General features: G+C 48.9%; 1 protein-coding gene across 1 annotated transcript in view; it reads right to left on the reverse strand.

Annotated features, from left to right (window-relative positions):
- LOC142263653 (uncharacterized) overlaps positions 1–20241 on the reverse strand; it is a 152375-nt gene that overhangs the window by 36397 nt on the left and 95737 nt on the right. The window contains 1 exon segment of the mRNA XM_075332241.1: positions 1393–1501. Within this exon segment, the coding sequence (XP_075188356.1) occupies positions 1393–1501 (109 nt within the window).

The following is a 20241-nucleotide window of genomic DNA, read 5'->3' on the forward strand; positions in this document are numbered from 1 at the left end:
AGGAAAAAAAAGGGCGAAAAGGAAAAAAAGGGCGAAAAGGAAAAAAAAGGGCGAAAAGGAAAAAAAAGGGCGAAAAGGAAAAAAAGGGCGAAAAGGAAAAAAAGGGCGAAAAGGAAAAAAAAAAGGGCGAAAAGGAAAAAAAAGGGCGAAAAGGAGAAAAAAGGGCAAAAAGGAAAAAAAAAGGGCGAAAAGAAAAAAAAAGGGTGAAAAGGAAAAAAAAAGAGAGTAAAGGAAAAAAACAAGGGGCGAAGGAAACAGTGAATAAGTATGAAGGATAATGAGGAGCCCTTATAGCAGCGTGGAGACTCAGTAAGTATAATGTACCTGCTCCAATCACTGAATCCCTTCTACCTACATTTTTAAGCAATGGATTCTGGTACCCATAGACTTATATGGGAACTTATATAATTTTTGAAAACTTTTGGGGTGTAGGCTTCGATGTCCTCTAGGAACCCTGAAAGTTTTGGGACAATGGGGAAACAGACATTGGAAAGGGGACTTGTTCATAGGCCTAACATGCAGGTGTCTGAGCTGCCTCATTTCTCGGGGTAAAGGGGGCCACGTGTTATACAACCGAGGGGGAATACGGCGCTGGAGGTATCACATCTGTCTGTACATACAAGCTCATAATCTCTTTAATGGTAAAGCCTCCCCCCACCCAGGCACAGAAAAGTGACTCAACCTTTGTCATGTGCTGTCACCTCCCCGGATCCCTCCGCTGCCTCCACCTGAGACCTGTGTGCTGGTTCTTCCTACATCCCACATGTCCTCCATAGCGGCACAGGGACGACAGCCGCACGTCTGATCCAGACCTCCATAGCTTCTGACTTACCATAGGGCTGTGGAGGCAGAAGGAGCAGAACGCCGGCCTCAGTGTGGGGGGAAACAGAGGGGACAGGTAGGACGAGTCTACATGTGACATGTCAGTGCCGGGGCAGAGAGCGGCCACATCACTGAGGTCCACAGGACGGGGAGCGTCACAGCCGCCAACACCAGCTCAGACATTTATATGTACGAGGGTAAGGAAAAGATGGAAGTAACGGATGGAAGAGATAATAAAAGAGGAGAATCAGGAAAATTACACATCTGCTTCCTAAATCATTAAGCAGAGGTGCGGAGGCCGCGATATTCCCCAGTGCTCAGCCGGACTCTGCACAGGAGCAGCTGCGCCATCAACGGATGCTTCTGCTGTGATGTGGACGGCGGATAAAGCTTTACTGCAAGCATCGGAGACTCACACACACGATATCAACCGCCCGTCCTCACCCCCCGCCTGGCCATCTTCACCCCCTGCCCGGCCATCATTACCTGCCCATCATCACTCCCCGCCCGGCCTCACCCCCCCCCCCCCCCCCGCCCGGCCATCATTACCTGCCCGTCATCATTACACACCTGTGGAAACCTCTCCTGGATTCTCCTCCTTCCTGTCACTCACACTCGGCTGATCCCCCCTCGTCATCGCTTCTTCTTCCTCCACTTTAATATTAGTGGGATCTTCCCCCTGATATATCAGATGTAACAATCAGCACAATACAAGAAACCTCCAATATCTATGACACTTACGACCGCAGGAGTAGAAATGTTCCCGATATACAGTTGTGCTCAAAAGTTTACACACCCCGGCAGATTTTTTGCTTTCTTGGCCTTTTTTCAGAGAATATGAATGATAACACACAATCTGTGTCCCACTCATGATTAGTCGTCGGGTGAAGCCATTTCTTGTCATCTACTGTGTTTTCTCTAATGACAACCAAAAACATCCAAATGACCCTGATGAAAAGTTCTCACACCCTGGTGATATTGGTCTGATAACATGCACGGAAGGTGACACAAATGGGAGAGAATGGCTAATAAAGGTGACATCCTCACCTGTGACCTGTCTGCTTGTAATCAGTGTGTGCATAAAAGCTGAGTGAGTTTCTGGGGTCCAGACAGACTCTGGCATCTTTCCTCCAGCCACTGACGTTTCTGGATTGTGAGTCATGGGGAAAGCAAAAGAATTGTCAAGGGATCTATGGGAAAAGATAGTTGTACTGTATAAAACAGGAAAGGGATACAAAAAGATATCCAAGGAATGGAGCAGTGTTCAAAACTGTGATTAACAAATGGAAAATCAGGGGCTCTGTAAAAACCAAACCACGATCAGGTAGACCAACAAAAATGTCAGCCACAACTGCCAGGAAAATTGTTCAGGATGCAAAGAAAAACCCAGAAACAACATCAGCTGAAATCCAGGAGTCACTGAAAACTCACGGTGTGGCTGCTTCAAGATGCACAATAAGGAGGCACTTGAAGAAAGATGATAATTACTTACCGGTAATTGGATTTTCCAGAGCCATGATAGCACCGCACGTGAGCGAGTGTATTCGCCACCAGGCACAGAAAACCTTTCTGACAAATAAAAGGGGCGGCACCTTTCCAAAATCCCAGTGTGTTTATAGAACTGTAGGGGTAACCGCCTTATTAATAGACATATCCATCACCAAACAGGAGATGCCCCCTTGTGCTGTACATAGCTCGTACACCATGAGATCTATAATAGAGATAGGTGTTGTTTGCCGTTTTTATTGTTTTTATTGTTAATAACATACTTATAAAAGCAGGGAGGGAACTAGCACGGTGGAAAATCCAATTACCGGTAAGTAATTATCTTTTCCTATCCCATGACGGCACCGTACATGAGAGAATAAAATAGAAGCATGCCAGGGTGGGACCACCGCCGATAGCACCTCTCTACCAAAGGACAGATCTGAAAGCCCCAAATCCAAACAGTAGTGCTTGAAAAAGGTGGAGGGTGATGACTACACTGCGGCCTTACAGATCTGCCCCACTGAGGCATTTGCCCTTTCTGCCCAGGAAGTAGATATAGCCTTAGTAGAATGGGTCCTAATCACCTGAGGAGGGGGCTGTCCTGACTGAGTATGCCCAACTAATGGCCTCCCTTACCCATCTAGCAATAGTGGACCTGGTGGCCGCTCTCCCTTTATTCGGACCGCCAAAGAGAATAAACATGGAGGAAGATTTCCAAATACCTGAGGACACTTCTCCTGACGTCTAAGGAATGGAAGACCTGCTCCCCCTGTGAGCTAGGATGTTCACTGAAGGAAGGCAAAACAATCTCCTGCCCCCTATGAAATTTGGAATTGAAGGCTGGGTCTGGCTTAAATACTATCCTGTCATCCAGAATAGTGATAAATGGAGGGGAAATGGAAATGGATTGCAATTCACAAATACGCCTGGCTGAGGTTAATGCCACCGATAAAGCTACCTTAAGGGTGAGGAATTTGATGGAGGCCGAAGTGATGGGTTCAAATGGGGGTCTTGTGAGGGTATTCAGTACCAAATTAAGATCCCAGGGGGCTATCTTAGGACCCACCAGTGGCCTAGATGTAAATGCGGCCCTGATGAACCTGCGCAACCAAGGATGATCAGCAACTTTCCTGTCAAAGAGTGCGCATAAAGCTGATACTTGTACTTTTAGTGTACTGGTAGACAGACCCCTTCCAAGGCCTTTTTGCAGAAATTCCAACACGTCCGACAGAGGGACCTGTTGCGCCTGCCCCAATAGTCTACGTCCCGAGAATTCAAGGAATTTCTCCCACACTGCAGCATATTTGGTAGAGGTTACTTGTTTCCTGCTACTGAGAAGCCTGGACACTAAGATTGGTGAGAACCCCCTGGCCATCAGAAGGCCCCTTTCAAGTTCCAGGCTGTTCGGTGTAACCTTTCCACTTGAGGATAAAGGGTCGGCCCCTGAGAGAGAAGATCGTGTGTGTCTGGCAGAATCCAGGGTCTGATACAGACAGTATTCTCAGCCATGTAAACCAGGCCCATCTGGGCCAGAAGGAGGCAATCATGATGACTCTCGCCTTCTCCCTCTGAATTTTCCTTGACACTAGTGGAAAGGATGGAAAGGCGTATGCCAATTGGAAGTCCCATGTCTGCAGAAGTGAGTCTATTCCCTCCGGTCCTCCCCTCAGACCTATGGTAGAGGAAGCTCTGCTACACTGGTGTATAGGTGCTCAGAGGTAATAATAGCAAAAGAAGGGAATTTTGTTTACTTACCGTAAATTCCTTTTCTTCTAGCTCCAATTGGGAGACCCAGACAATTGGGTGTATAGCTATTGCCTCTGGAGGCCACACAAAGTATTACACTTAAAAGTGTAAGGCCCCTCCCCTTCTGGCTATACACCCCCAGTGGGATCACTGGCTCACCAGTTTTAGTGCCAAAGCAAGAAGGAGGAAAGCCAATAACTGGTTTAAAGACCAATTCAATCCGAGGAAACATCGGAGAACTGAACCATACCACATGAACAACATGTGTACCCGAAAAAACAGAAAAACCCCGAGAAAACAGGGCGGGTGCTGGGTCTCCCAATTGGAGCTAGAAGAAAAGGAATTTACGGTAAGTAAACAAAATTCCCTTCTTCTTTGTCGCTCCATTGGGAGACCCAGACAATTGGGATGTCCAAAAGCAATCCCTGGGTGGGTAAAAGAATACCTCATGATAGGGCCGTCAAACGGCCCTCTCCTACAGGTGGCCAACCGCCGCCTGAATGACTTATCTACCTAGGCTGGCGTCTGCCGAAGCGTAGGTATGCATCTGATAATGCTTGGTAAAAGTAAGTAGACTCGACCAGGTGGGTGCCTGACACACCTGCTGAGCCGTAGCCTGGTGCCGTAATGCCCAGGATGCACCCACGGCTCTGGTAGAATGGGCCTTCGGCCTTGAGAGAACCAGAAGCCCAGTAGAACTGTAGGTTTCAAGAATTGGTTCCTCGAGCCCCCGAGCAAGGGTGGATCTGGAAGCTTGCGACTGTTTACGCCGACCAGCGACAAGGACAAAGAGTGCATCCGGGTGGCGCAGGAGCGCCATGCGGGAAGTAGAACCTGAGTGCTCTCACCAGAACCAACAGATGCAAATCTTTCTGAAATTGATGGACTGGACGAGGACACAAAGAAGGTGAGGTGATATCCTGATTGATATGAAAATGGGATACCACCTTAGGGAGAAATTCCGGAACCGGACGCAGAACTACCCTGTCCTGGTGAAGGACCAGGAAGGGAGTTTGTATGAGAGCGTTGCTAGCTCGGAAACTCTCCTAAGAGACGAGACCGTTACTAGAAGGCCACTTCCCGTGAAAAACGGGAAGGGAGACATCCTTCAAAGGCTCGAAAGGCGGCATCTGGAGAGCAATTAGAACCTTGTTCAGATCTCAGGGCTCTAACGGCCGCTTGTACGGAGTGCTGAGAAGACAAACTCCCCGTAGGAACGTGCGTACCTGAGGAAGTCGTCGTTTCTGAAAAAATACAGATAGCGCTGAGACTTGTCCCTAAAGGGAACTGAGCGACAACCCATTTTCCTACCTAGATTGCAGGAAGGAAGGAAACATAGACGATGCAACCGGCCAGGGAGAAACACCCTGCGCCGAGCACCGAGATAAGAACATCTTCCACGTCCTGTGGTCAATCTTGGCGGACGTTGGTATGCTAGCCTGTCTCATGGTGGCAACCACGTCCTGAGGTAATCCTGACGACACTAGGTTCCAGGACTCAATGCCACACCATCCGGTTGAGGGCCGTAGAATTCAAATGGAAGAATGGCCCTTGAGACAGCCAGTCTGATTGGTCTGGTAGTGCCTCCGGTTAGCCTACCGTGAGGCACCACAGAACCGAGTACCACAACATCCTCGGCCAATTTGTAGCGACGAGGATGGCGCGGCCGCAGTCGGTCTTGATCTAGCGCAGTACTCTGGGCAACAATGCCAGAGGTGGCACCTAAGGTAGCTGGAACTGCGACCAATGCTGAACTAAGGCGTTTGCCGCCAGAGCTCGATGATTGTGAAACCGTGCCATGAAGCTGGCACATTGTTGTTGTGCCGTGACGCCATTAGATCGACGTCCGGCCTCTGTCAGCGGCGCCAGATTTCCTGAAACCCGTCCGGGTGAGGAGACCATACTCTTTCGGCCACACCTCAGCGACTTAGGAAGTCAGCTTCCTAGTTTCCACACTTGGGATGTGAATTGTGGATATGGTGGATGCCGTGTCTTCCACCCACATCAGAACCTGCCGGACTTCCTGGAAGGCTTGCCGGTTGCGCGTTCTTCCTTGGTGGTTGATGTATGCCACCGCTGTGGAGCTGTCCGACTGAAGTCGGATATGCTTGCTTTCCAGCCGCTGTTGGAAGGATTGTAGGGCAAGATACACTGCTCTGTGTTCAAGAACATTGATCTGAAGAGTGGACTCTTGCTGAGTCCACGTACCCTGAGCGCTGTAGTGGAGAAAAACTGCTCCCCACCCTGATAGACTCGCGTCTGTCGTAACTATCGCCCAGGACGGGGATAGGAAGGACCTTCTTTTTGACCAAGAGGTGAGAAGAAGCCACCACCGTAGAGATTCCTTGGCCGCCTGAGAAAGAACGACGACTCTGTTGAGGGACGTCGACTCCTCGTCCCATTGGCGGAGAATGTCCCATTGTAGTGGACGCAGTAAAACTGCGCGAAAGGAACTGCCTCCATTGCTACCATCTTACGTAGGAAGTGCATGAGGCGTCTCAATGTGTGCGACTGGTTCTTAAAGAAGAGCTTGCAGCCCGTAGTGAATGCTGTTTGTCTAGCGGCAGCTTCACTATCGCTGAGAGAGTAAGAAACTCTATGCCTAGATATGTTATCGATAGGGTCGGGGTCGGATCTGACTTTAAAAAGTTGATGATCCACCCAAAACTCTAGAGAGTCTCCAGCGCAACGTTCGGGCAGTGTTGGCATGTTTCCTAAGAGAGTGCCTTGACAAGTAGATCGTCTAAATACGGGACCACAGAGTGACCCTGAGAGTGCAGGACTGTGACTACTGCTGCCCTGACCTTGGCGAAGACCAGTTGGACTGTCGCTAGCCGGAAGGTAGAGCTACGAACAGAGGGTGTTCGTCTCCTATAACGAAGCGTAGAAACGCTAGTGCTCTGGATCAATCGGCACGTGTGGATAAGCATCCTTGATGCCTAATGATGCTAGGAAATATCCTTGGGACCTTGAGGCGATGACATGGCGGAGGGATTCCATCCGGAACCGCCTGGTGTCCACGAGCTTGCTGAGCATTTTTAGATCCAGAACGGGACGGAACGGCCCGTTGTTATAGGTACCGCAAAGAATTTGGGGTAAAAACCGTGACCTTGTTCCTGAAGAGGAACGGGGGTCATCACTCTTTCTGCCTATAGAGTGCACCCTGTTTGCAGAAGAGCAGCGGCCCGGCCGGGAGGTGGAGAAATTCTGAAGAATCGAGTTGGAGGACGAGAAGTGAGCTCTATCCTGTACCCGTGAGACAGAATGTCTCACACTCAATGGTCATTGACCTATGGCAGCTAAATATCGCCAAGGCGGGAGAGCCTGCTACCGACCGAGGCCGCAAGTCATGAGGAAGCCGCCTTGGAAGCGGGTTTTCAGACTGTCGCTTTTTTGGGCGAGACTGAGCCCGCTAAGAATCTTAGCTCCTCTGATCCTTTTGAGTCCACATTGGACGAGGAAAAATGGGACCTGCCCGAGCCTCGAAAAGGCCGAAAACCCCGACTGCCTCTTGCTCTGTTGGGGTTTGTTGTGTCCGGGCTGAGGAAAGGATGAATCCTTACCCCTGGACTGTTTGATGGTTACATCCAACGCTCACCAAACAGTCGGTCAGCAGAAAAAGGCAACTGGTTAGGCAACCTTTTTTGGAAGCAGAATCTGCCTTCCATTCACTTAACGAGCAGACCAGGCTCTGCTTAAAAACACGGAGTAGCGGAGGCTACCGCCGCACGGTTCGCAGAGTCCAGGACAACCTGAATCGCGTAAGAAACAAATGCAGACATTTGAGAGGTTAAGGATGCCACCTGCGGCACAGATGTACGTGTAACCGTGTCAATCTGTGTAAGACAAGCTGAAATAGCTTGGAGTGCCCCAAGGGAGAGAATGCCGGAGCCAACGGTGCGCCGACAGCCTCATAGATGGCTTTCGACCAGAGATCCATCTGTCTGTCAGTGGCATCTTTGAGTTTGCAGTTCCATCTCCCACTGCAACTATGGATCTAGCTACAAGCCTGGAGATTGGAGGATGCCGCTCGGGACATTGGGTCCAGTCCTTGACCAAGTCAGGGGACAGGGATAACGTGTATCCTAAGCCGTTTGGAGAAGCGCATATCTGGATAAGCGTGGTGTTCCTGGACTGCCTCTCTGAAGGCAGAGTGGTCCAGAAAAATACGTGAAGCTGACTCCTCCACTGGAGGAGCTGTGAGAAATAACCCACATTCTATAGATGGACGCTATAAGATTATTTACTATGGCGTCACAATCAAGTGTATCCAGATTGAGAGCGGTCTCAGGATCAGAATCCTGAGCCGCTACTTCCGCCTCATTACACAGCGAGTCCTTCTGTTAGGACCCTGATGAAACCGAGGCCGCTCATAGCGAGCCCACTTAGGCTGTCTGGGACTGACGTCCGTGCAGAGCCGTGACTCTGGGATGCGTGTGACATTCCCAGAGCTGTTAGTTATTCACACTGAGGGGGGCCATGGATCAATGATTCAACAGTGCCCATATTGTGAGAGACATGTCCGGACTGCTAGGCTTCTAGTATCATAGCCATAGTCTCAGAAAAACTGTCAGTAAATACTGCAGACACCGTCCTCATCCCCTGGCCATTAGTGCATACAATGGGAGTGTATGTAACCTGCCGGCCGTATAGCCGTACATGCTGTACCAGCTGTATAGAAAAACATGTGGTTCTGCACCTTTGTTTTACACAGAGAATATGCTGATAACTCCTCCGCATAATCCAGGAGGGTATATACAACGTGCGACCAAACAGTGCAATGTATATAGTACAAGCATATCTATAAGTGCACTTCTGCACTAGTGGGGTTAGCACCACAGGTGCTGCTTAACGCCTGTTACAGCGATTGTGTGACTATCAGAATGCCAGGGTCTTCCACACTTGTCTCTGTATCGTACAGAAACTGACACTAATGGCTGCCGGTGTCCTTGTAGAGAAGGAAGCCGTGGGCGTGCCTGAGAAAGTGCGGGAATCCGGATTCACAGTGCACACAGTGAGAGGGGTGGAGTATGCAAAACATACTCCAGCTCTCAGCTCTGCTCTATGCAGCGTCACGCCCCTACCCTGACTGTCAGGGCTGTGGGCGGTAACGAAGGGAGACTAGGCCCAGAAGCCGGGGACTCGAGTTAACAGCGCGGCCGCCGTAAAAGCGCGGGCCGCGCTGAAGTCCCCGGCGCACCACAAGTGCCAGCCGCGCCGCAGTTCCAGCGGCCGGCGCGACCGATTCATAGAAGTGGCCAGCGTCCCGCCCCTCTCCTGACTGGCAGGTCTGGGGGCGGGAACGAACGGAAGCAGGCCGCAAAAGCCGGGGACTCTAGTTATCAGCGCGGCCGCCGTAAAAGCGCGGGCCGCGCTGAAGTCCCCGGCGCACCACAAGTGCCAGCCGCGCCGCTGCCAGCGGCCGGCGCGACCGATTCCTGGAAGTGGCCAGCGTCCCGCCCCTCTCCTGACTGGCAGGTCTGGGGGCGGGAACGAACGGAAGCAGGCCGCAAAAGCCGGGGACTCTAGTTATCAGCGCGGCCGCCGTAAAAGCGCAGGCCGCGCTGAAGTCCCCGGCGCACTACAAGTGCCAGCCGCGCCGCAGTCCCAGCGGCCGGCGCGACCAATTCCCATAAGTGAGCCTGCTTCAGCAAAGCTGAATGAGGCCATGGCACAGGCGCCGCAGCGCTGATGTCCCCCGGCGCACTACAACACCCAGCATGCTGCGGTGTGAGCGCCAAATGCACGGGGACACAGAGTACCTTGAGGAAGCAGGGCCATGTCCCTGATGTACTCCGCTCCATCCAGCATCTTCTCCAGGGGCTGTAGATGGAGCACGGTCTCAGTGCCTGGAGACCGGTAAATCCCACTTCACCCAGAGCCCTGTAAAAAGGGATGGGGAAGGAATCAGCATGTGGGCTCCTGCCGCCGTACCCGCAATGGGTACCTCAACCTTACAAACACCTCCGACATACAGTGGGGTGAGAAGGGAGCATGCTGGGGACACTATATGTGTCCTCTTTTCTTCCATCCGACATAGTCAGCAGCTGCTGCTGACTAAAAAGTGGAGCTATGCGTGGATGTGTTGCCTCCTTCGCACAAAGCACAAAACTGGTGAGCCAGTGATCCCACTGGGGGTGTATAGCCAGAAGGGGAGGGGCCTTACACTTTTAAGTGTAATACTTTGTGTGGCCTCCAGAGGCAATAGCTATACACCCAATTGTCTGGGTCTCCCAATGGAGCGACAAAGAAATAGAGGATAACCTCGGCACACTAAATCTCCCAATAAGAGTAAAAAGTCACACTGGATAGTATGCAAAATAATTCTTTATTAGTCCTTTTTTGAAAAAGTTACATATATGTTTTGTGTCCAAATCAAAATACAAGTTGACGTTTCGGCCTGAGCCTTCGTCAGATTGGACTCATCAGATATACATATAGTTGCAATAAATGCGTCAATCAAGAGAGCTGAACAATGCAAAACAGCTTATTCTGTAGTGTACATCGCTGTAGCTAGATGGCCTACTAAGGTAATTAGGTACTGTCGATAACTGGTCAAGTGCTAAAATGTCACAGCCTAGGAGTACTGGGAAGGAGCGTCTATTGTGAATCACGCTGTGTAGTATCCTTGCTAGGTATAGCACTGTCACACGTACTGTATAAGGATTGCTAGGACGTTTTCTACAGTATGCACCTATGGGTAGTGTGCTATGTAGACGGCCAAAGGTGAAACAGCCGGTAACATTGGCTGGACAATGCAAAGCAGCTTATTCCGTTATGTATATCGCTGTTGCACTGCACAGGAGCACGCCAGCACTGAACGCACGTCCACAGCGGCGAGGACCTTGGCCTGTAACCCCTCCGGTGCTACCGGCTGTATACACCCTTGGCCATCTGCATAGCGTATTACTCATAGGGCATACTGTGGAATACGTCCTAAGCAATCTCTCACAGCACGAGTGACAGTGTCATATCAAGCAAGGCGACTACACAGCGTGGTCCACACTAGACGCTTCCTATTCATCCTCCCCAGTACTCCTAGGCTGTGACCTTACAGCACCTGATCAGTATTGTCAGTGCTATATTATCTTTACAGACCATCTAGCAACAGCGATATACATAACGGAATAAGCTGCTTTGCATTGTCCAGCCAATGTTACCGGCTGTTTCACCTTTGGCCGTCTACATAGCACACTACCCATGGGTGCATACTGTAGAAAACGTCCTAGCAATCCTTATACAGTACGTGTGACAGTGCTATACCTAGCAAGGATACTACACAGCGTGATTCACAATAGACGCTCCTTCCCAGTACTCCTAGGCTGTGACATTTTAGCACTTGACCAGTTATCGACAGTACCTAATTACCTTAGTAGGCCATCTAGCTACAGCGATGTACACTACAGAATAAGCTGTTTTGCATTGTTCAGCTCTCTTGATTGACGCATTTATTGCAACTATATGTATATCTGATAAGTCCAATCTGACGAAGGCTGAGGCCGAAACGTCAACTTGTATTTTGATTTGGACACAAAACATATATGTAACTTTTTCAAAAAAGGACTAATAAAGAATTATTTTGCATACTATCCAGTGTGACTTTTTACTCTTATTGGGAGATTTAATGTGCCGAGGTTATCCTCTAGTTCTCCCCTCAGACCTAGGTAAAATAATCTGTCTGTCGATTCCCTTGATTTGCAAACAAATCTATTTCTGGTGCACCCCAGAGTAGGAAGATCTGATGAAAAACGTCCTGGTTCAAAGTCCATTCTGTTTGGCTTAATCTGTGACGGCTCAGGTAGTTGGGTACGATGTTGTCTGAACCCTTGACATGACGTGCCTTGAGTGGTCGCAGGTTCTCCTCTGCTCTCCTGAAAATCTTCTGTCTCCATCATCAGAGATCTCGACCTGGTGTCACTTTGATGATTCAGATAAGCCACGACCGTGCTGTTGTCTGACAAGATAAGTACATTTTCTCCTGCAATGTCTTCCAGAACTACCTGTATCACTTTAACTGCTGTCAGCTCCTTCAAGTTCGAGGAGCCGTCCCTGAAGGCTAGGTCCCACTCCCCCTGTATGTATTGATCTTTCAGATGGTCTCCCCAACCCATTGGGCTTGCGTCCGTGGTGATAACTACCGGATGTTTGTCGTTCCAGGGAACTCCGATACTCAGGTTCCGCTCGTCCCGCCACCAATCCAGCGATATGAGGACCTGGTCTGAAAGGAGGAACTTGAGTTCCAGGTCCAGTCCCACTGCTTGAACAGCCAAGATCTGCCCCTGAAGGCTTCTGGTGTGGAACTGAGCCAATTGGACTGCAGGAATCGTGGATGTTAAGGATCATAGCAAAGACATTGCTAGCCTCAGTGACATGTTCGGCCGTTCCTGTGCTGATAGGGCCTTTTGTTTTAGTTTTATTATCCTTTCCGTCGGGATGAAACACTATTGAACACAAAGTCCAGAGTGATGCCCAAAAATAAAAACTTAGGCGGGGTGCCATTTTGATTTTGCTTCGTTTATTAGCCATCCGAGATCGGATAGGACTGAGGAGACTTGGTTGACGGCCACCAAACACTCCCTTTCTGACTTTCCCATGATTAAAAAGTCGTCCAGGTAAGGGACTATTAGAATATCCTCTTTCCTCAAACAGAATGCTACATCCGCCACCATCTTGGTGAAAACCCTCGGGGCTGCTGAAATGCCGAACGCGAGGCACTGGTACTGCAGGTGAGTCAGTTCCCCTATTATGGTTACTGCCAGCCTTAGATATTTTTGGTGTTCTTTGTGGATCGGGAAGTGACAGTACGCATCTGTCAGGTCTACCATCGCCATGTAGCAGAGGAGGAATAGTAGTCCCACTGCTGACTTCAGGGTCTCCATCTTAAACCTCTCCACTACCAAATAGCGGTTCAGAGATCTTAAATTGAAGATGGTCCGAAAGGACCCATCGTGGGTTTTTTAGTTATCAGGAATAGGTTGCTGTAATACCTCGCTCCCCAATCTGACTCTGGCACACTGATTAAAACCTATTTTTCCAATAAGGAGAGGACTTCCCGTTCTAGTGCGACCTGGTTTTTTGGGGCTACCTGGGAACTTATTACCCATTGTAGAGGGAGGGAAGAAAAGGTCAGCCTGAGACCCAGGGAGACAGTATGTAGAACCCAAGCCAAGGCCAAAAGAGCCTTCCACGGGGGAAAAAGTGACTTAACCTTCCTCCCACCTGGGACTTGGCGCCATTGCCTCTTATGGGGCCTCTTATGGTTCCTTTATGGGAAGGCTTGTTGAATAGAACATCTTTTGTCTGGGCCTTATCTTGTGCCCAAGGGCGCCCCCTGTTATCCTTTTGGCTCTTCCTACCCCCTCTCCCTCCTGAACTCCGAAAGGAACCTCTGACCCTGGACCAAGAGAGGGCGGGGTATGGTTTCTTTTTGTCCGCTGCCTTTTCCAGGATCTCATCTAAGGCCACTCCAAATATATACGCTCTTGGCACCCCATTCATTTTTGATTGGAAGAGAGAGGGGAGCCAGCACAATCTGAAATTGGCATGCATCATATAAAAAGTTAAAATTCCCAGATTTATTCCAACTGTACTATAATGAAAAAAATGAGATTTTTAGCAAATAATTGATCAATTTTTTGAGCCACCCCTGCCAACGTCACGGCAAATCTCAATAGGGGGGTCCTACTCTATATTCTGTATTTCATGTGCCATGCGGCCTCCTAGATAAAGTTAAAAGCAGAACCATAATGGAGCAAACATACCTGTAACCTGTATATAACCGCTTCTATGTTGCAAAAGAGGCAATTGTGGATAGAGGCCAGCCCAGGTCCCAGCATGTGGAGCAAGCTCTACACATACCAGGACTATATCACAACTGACCCTCCCAGTGCCAGACTGCAACCATTGATAAAGCTTTTAACTTTATCTAGGAGGCCGCATGGCACATGAAATACAGAATATAGAGTAGGACCCCCCTATTGAGATTTGCCGTGACGTTGGCAGGGGTGGCTCAAAGAATTGATCAATTATTTGCTAAAAATCTCATTTTTTTTTTTTATTATAGTACAGTTGGAATAAATCTGTGATTTTCCCTTTTTATATGATGCATGCCAATTTCAGATCGTGCTGGTTCCTTTTTTTCTCTGTTTTGACCGTAGTTATGCTACAATCTGGTGACTGACCATCACTATACCATGCACGCCTGATTTTGGTTTGCAATGTATTCCTCCTGTTGGTAGCTGTTCAGATTCAGTTACCTCACCCCTTTCCACAGGCAATGCTAATTAAGCACCATTCTTGGATCTGGTCCGCTTTTATCAATGGTTGCTGTTTGGCACTAGGAGGATCAGTTGTGATATAGTCCTGGTATGAGTGGAGCTTGCTCCACATGCTGGGACCTGGGCTGGTCTCTATCCACAATTGCCTTCTTTGCAACATGGAAGCGGCTATATACAGGTTACAGGTATGTGTGCTCCATTATGGTTCTGCTTTTAACTTTATCTAGGAGGCCGCATGGCACATGAAATACAGAATATAGAGTAGGACCCCCCTATTGAGATTTGCCGTGATGTTGGCAGGGGTGGCTCAAAAAATTGATCAATTATTTGCTAAAAATCTCATTTTTTTTATTATAGTACAGTTGGAATAAATCTGTGAATTTTCCCTTTTTATATGATGCATGCCAATTTCAGATCGTGCTGGCTCCTTTTTTTCTCATTTTTGATTGGAAGTCTGCGTTCCAAGTTTAAGCCATAAAGCCCACCTACTGGAATTAAAAACTGCACAGGTGGCTAATCTGACCCCATCCACCAAAGCATCGGCAAGGAAATTTGCTGCCTTCTTAATAGTGGGCAGGGCCTCTAATAATCTTCCTCTAGCATCTGTCCCTAATCTGAACCTCCAACTCCTGGAGCCATTTCACGAGGGACCTTGCGGTACAGGTGGCAGCAGTGTTAGGTTTGAATGTTCCCGCTGCAGCTTCCCAGGTTCCTTTAAGGAAAGCATCTACTTTCTTGTCCAGAGGATCTTTAAGGGAACCTAAATCTTTGAATGGCAGAGCTATAGTTTTCAAGATCTTGGCAATCGCAGCGTCTATTTTGGGCGCTTTTTCCCAAGACTGGCATAACTCCTCAGGGAAGGGGTAAGTCCTTTTAAGGATTTGGGGGACAGATACCTCCCTGATCGTTTTTTTTCCATTCCTTGTTAAGCCGAGTAGATTTTTATGGACTGAGATGACTCCATGCTTACGCTCCTCTACATTGCTAAACATGGAGTCCTGGACTGATTGCTGCTTTTCGGGGATTCCACCCCCATAGTAGCTCTTCTGATTTTTAGGATTTTGCCCGTGTCCTCTGCCAGAAAGCATGGTTGATCGTACTCCTCATCAGGTGATGATGACTCAGATGTGGACACCAATTCTCCCGGCTCCTCCCTGTCTTCCTGAGAGCTATCTTCAGATGGAGACTGAGCTTTACTGGTGGATGCGGCGGGGGCTCCTACAAGACTCAGCTCCCTCTTCACTGTATTTTTAACCTTGTCCTTGATTAAGGACCTAATTTCCTGCAACATGCCCGGATATTCCTCCGCCACTGTCTTTTCAATACATGGCTGGCAGAGCTTCTTTTCGGATGATTGTGGTCGGGACTTCTTGTACAAACACACATGTCCTATGTGTGGTCTTTGTTACTGCTTTCTTGACCTGAATTTATTAGGGACAAAAAGAAAGAGGGGGAGGGGGAGGGTCAGTACATGTCGTGGGAGATCACACTTACCCGTCCTGAGCTCGGGCTTTTACCGCTGTAGGAGCAGGTTTGGGGTATTCTGCAGCAACGCTAGGCGATGAGGGAGGTTCCAACTTGGAGGCCACGTCACCAATAATGCCACAGGAACACGAGGATCTTTGATTCCCACCTGTTTTGAATCTGACAGGCTCCGCCTCCGATCTAGGAGATGGCCTGTGACATCATCCCTGGTGTGCACCGTCACATCCGCTCCCATGAGCCCTCACCTCACTGGAAGTGGTAGCTGGGTTCGCGCCTGCACACACGGCCGAGTGCTTCCCCCGGCGCATGACAGTGCCTGTGGCTCTGCCCTCCTGATCTCTCGAAGCGGCCACGGTGTCACTGCTCCAGCTGCCCACATGGAGGAACAAGCCCCGGCCCGCGACTCCCGCCCCGCAGGCAACCCGTGGCTCCACTGCCCAATAGTTTCCCAGGGAACCCCTGGTTCGAGAGACGCTGGGCATGAGGAAGGAGCCGTGCATGCGACCAGCGTGGTTCGTGACACCAGGATCCCAGAGACCTCCTGACACCCGAGACCCGATCATCTGGAGAAGTCCAGGTAACATGTATCCTCTTTCAGGAACAGGAAACCACACTGGGGTGTTGGAGAGGTGCCGCCCCTTTTATTTTTCATAAAGGTTTCCTGTTCCTGGGGAGGATACACTCCCTCACATACGGTAAATGGGCTGCATGGTCGAGTCGCCAGAAGAAAGCCATTACTGCGCAAATGTCACAAAGTATCTCGCTTACAATATGCCAAACAGCCCAGAGACAAGCCTCCAAACAGCCCAGAGACAAGCCCCCAAACAGCCCAGAGACAAGCCCCCAAACAGCCCAGAGACAAGCCCCCAAACAGCCCAGAGACAAGCCCCCAAACAGCCCAGAGACAAGCCGCCAAACAGCCCAGAGACAAGCCGCCAAACAGCCCAGAGACAAGCCGCCAAACAGCCCAGAGACAAGCCTCCAAACAGCACCGAGACAAGCCTCCAAACAGCCCAGAGACAAGCCTCCAAACAGCCCAGAGACAAGCCTCCAAACAGCCCAGAGACAAGCCTCCAAACAGCCCAGAGACAAGCCTCCAAACAGCCCAGAGACAAGCCTCCAAACAGCCCAGAGACAAGCCTCCAAACAGCCCAGAGACAAGCCTCCAAACAGCCCAGAGACAAGCCTCCAAACAGCCCAGAGACAAGCCTCCAAACAGCCCAGAGACAAGCCTCCAAACAGCCCAGAGACAAGCCTCCAAACAGCCCAGAGACAAGCCTCCAAACAGCCCAGAGACAAGCCTCCAAACAGCCCAGAGACAAGCCTCCAAACAGCCGAGAGACAAGCCGCCAAACAGCCCAGAGACAAGCCGCCAAACAGCCCAGAGACAAGCCGCCAAACAGCCCAGAGACAAGCCGCCAAACAGCCCAGACACAAACCTCCAAACAGCCCAGAGACAAGCCTCCAAACAGCCCAGACAAGCCTCCAAACAGCCCAGACACAAGCGTCCAAACAGCCCAGACACAAGCGTCCAAACAGCCCAGAGACAAGCCTCCAAACAGCCCAGAGACAAGCCTCCAAACAGCCCAGAGACAAGCCCCCAAACAGCCCAGAGACAAGCCCCCAAACAGCCCAGAGACAAGCCCCCAAACAGCCCAGAGACAAGCCGCCAAACAGCCCAGAGACAAGCCTCCAAACAGCACCGAGACAAGCCTCCAAACAGCACCGAGACAAGCCTCCAAACAGCCCAGAGACAAGCCTCCAAACAGCCCAGAGACAAGCCTCCAAACAGCCCAGAGACAAGCCTCCAAACAGCCCAGAGACAAGCCTCCAAACAGCCCAGAGACAAGCCTCCAAACAGCCCAGAGACAAGCCTCCAAACAGCCCAGAGACAAGCCTCCAAACAGCCCAGAGACAAGCCTCCAAACAGCCCAGAGACAAGCCTCCAAACAGCCCAGAGACAAGCCTCCAAACAGCCCAGAGACAAGCCTCCAAACAGCCCAGAGACAAGCCTCCAAACAGCCCAGACACAAGCCTCCAAACAGCCCAGAGACAAGCCGCCAAACAGCCCAGAGACAAGCCGCCAAACAGCCCAGAGACAAGCCGCCAAACAGCCCAGAGACAAGCCTCCAAACAGCCCAGAGACAAGCCTCCAAACAGCCCAGAGACAAGCCTCCAAACAGCCCAGAGACAAGCCTCCAAACAGCACAGAGACAAGCCTCCAAACAGCACAGAGACAAGCCTCCAAACAGCACAGAGACAAGCCTCCAAACAGCACAGAGACAAGCCTCCAAACAGCCCAGAGACAAGCCTCCAAACAGTACAGACACAAGCCTCCAAACAGCACAGAGACAAGCCTCCAAACAGCACAGAGACCAGCCTCCAAACAGCACAGAGACAAGCCTCCAAACAGCACAGAGACAAGCCTCCAGACAGCACAGAGACAAGCCTCCAAACGTCTGGAACAAGGTAATTTGGAGTGATGAGACCAAAATTGACATTTTGGTCACAACCAAAAATGTTACATTTGGAGAGTTACAGTGCTGGCCAAAAGTATTGGCACCCCTACAATTCTGTCAGAGAATACTCAGTTTCGTCCTGAAAATGATTGCAATCACAAATTCTTTGGTATTATTATCTTCATTTAATTTGTTTTCAATGAAAAAAAGAAGTCAAAAAGCCAAATTGGAGATAATACCACACCAAACACAAAAAAGGGGGTGGACAAAAGTATTGGCACTGTTTGAAAAATCATGTGATGCTTATGTAATTTAATTAACAGCACCTGTAACTTACCTGTGGCACCTAACAGATGTTGGCAATAATAAATCACACTTGCAGCCGGTGACATGGAGTAAAGTTGACTCAGCCTCTGTCCTGTGTCCTTGTGTGCACCACATTGAGCATGGAGAAAAGAAAGAAGACCAAAGAACTGTCTGAGGACTTGAGAATCCAAATTGTGAGGAAGCATGAGCAATCTCAAGGTTACAAGTCCATCTCCAAAGACCTGAAAGTTCCTGATTCTACGGTGCGTAATGTCATCAAGAAGTGTAAAGCCCATGGCACTGTGGCTAACCTCCCTAGATGTGGAAGGAAAAGAAAAATTGACGAGAGATTTCAACGCAAGATTGTGCGGATGGTGGATAAATAGCCTCGACTAACATCCAAACAAGTTCAAGCTGCCCTGCAGTCCGAGGGTACAACAGTGTCAACCCGTACTATCCGTCAGCGTCTGAATGAAAAGGGACTGTATGGTAGGATACCCAGGAAGACCCCACTTCTTACCACGAGACATAAAAAAGCCAAGCTGGAGTTGCCAAAACTTACCTGAGAAAGCCTAAAACATTTTGGAAGAATGTTCTCTGGTCACATGAGACAAAAGTAGAGCTTTTTGGGAAAAGCCATCAACATAGAATTTACAGGAAAATAAAAAAGAGGCATTCAAAAAAAAAGAATTGAAAAAATCCAGCGGAACGCAGGCTTCTGTAAAATTTAACTTACGTCTTTATTTTTCCATTTTAAAATATCCACATCGCAGGTGGGATCCACAAGCAAGGCATTTAGAAAATTATTTCATCCAACATGTTTCGACACCAAACAAGGTCATAAAGTCTTATTCATGGATGCACTGAGAAGATTCTGATACCTCTATATAGCTACTTTAGAATCCCCATCATGCAGTTTGAGCTTGATTAGCTTGATTATCACACATGAGGTATAAACCTGCGCAGAAATGGGGACTCTAATGCTATAATTTGTGAACATATAAACATTAAAAACAATACATGATCATTTTATGAAAGAAACTATACTAAAAAAATATATACATGAATAAATCAATTGTATTGGACAATCATGTCCTGTCTTATATTCAAACCATGTGGAATACGTGTATTTAATTTAAATATCCAAAAGGATTCTCTGTTCAGGACTTTACGTTGGAAATCTCCCCCCCTGGCCATTTGTTGAACTTTTTCTATAGCTCTGAATTTAAAACCAGATATATTACCACCATGACAGATCGTAAAATATCTAGAAACCGCTGAGGAACCGCATATTTGTGTTTTACCTATATCTGAGATATGGCGTCTTATGCGGACCTTCAGCGGTCCCACTGTACAGCCCACATACTGTTTCTGGCATATAATACAGTCTATCAAATATATTACACCCTCACTAATACAATTCAAATGTCTATGGATTTTATATTGTACTCCCGTGGAAAAGGAGGTAAACGTATCTCCCTTCTCCACGTATGTACACACCTTGCAGGGAATATGACCACATCTAAAAAAACCTCTGTATGTTAACCATGTGTATTCTTTTTTTATAGAATTTCTAGAAAAAAAAAACTGGGAGATAAAATGTTACCCAGGGTAGTAGCACGTTTAGGTACAAAGCGTATTAGATGTGAATTTATTAT

Source organism: Anomaloglossus baeobatrachus, chromosome 1, assembly GCF_048569485.1.
Source record: "Anomaloglossus baeobatrachus isolate aAnoBae1 chromosome 1, aAnoBae1.hap1, whole genome shotgun sequence".
NCBI classification, from domain to species: Eukaryota; Metazoa; Chordata; class Amphibia; order Anura; family Aromobatidae; genus Anomaloglossus; species Anomaloglossus baeobatrachus.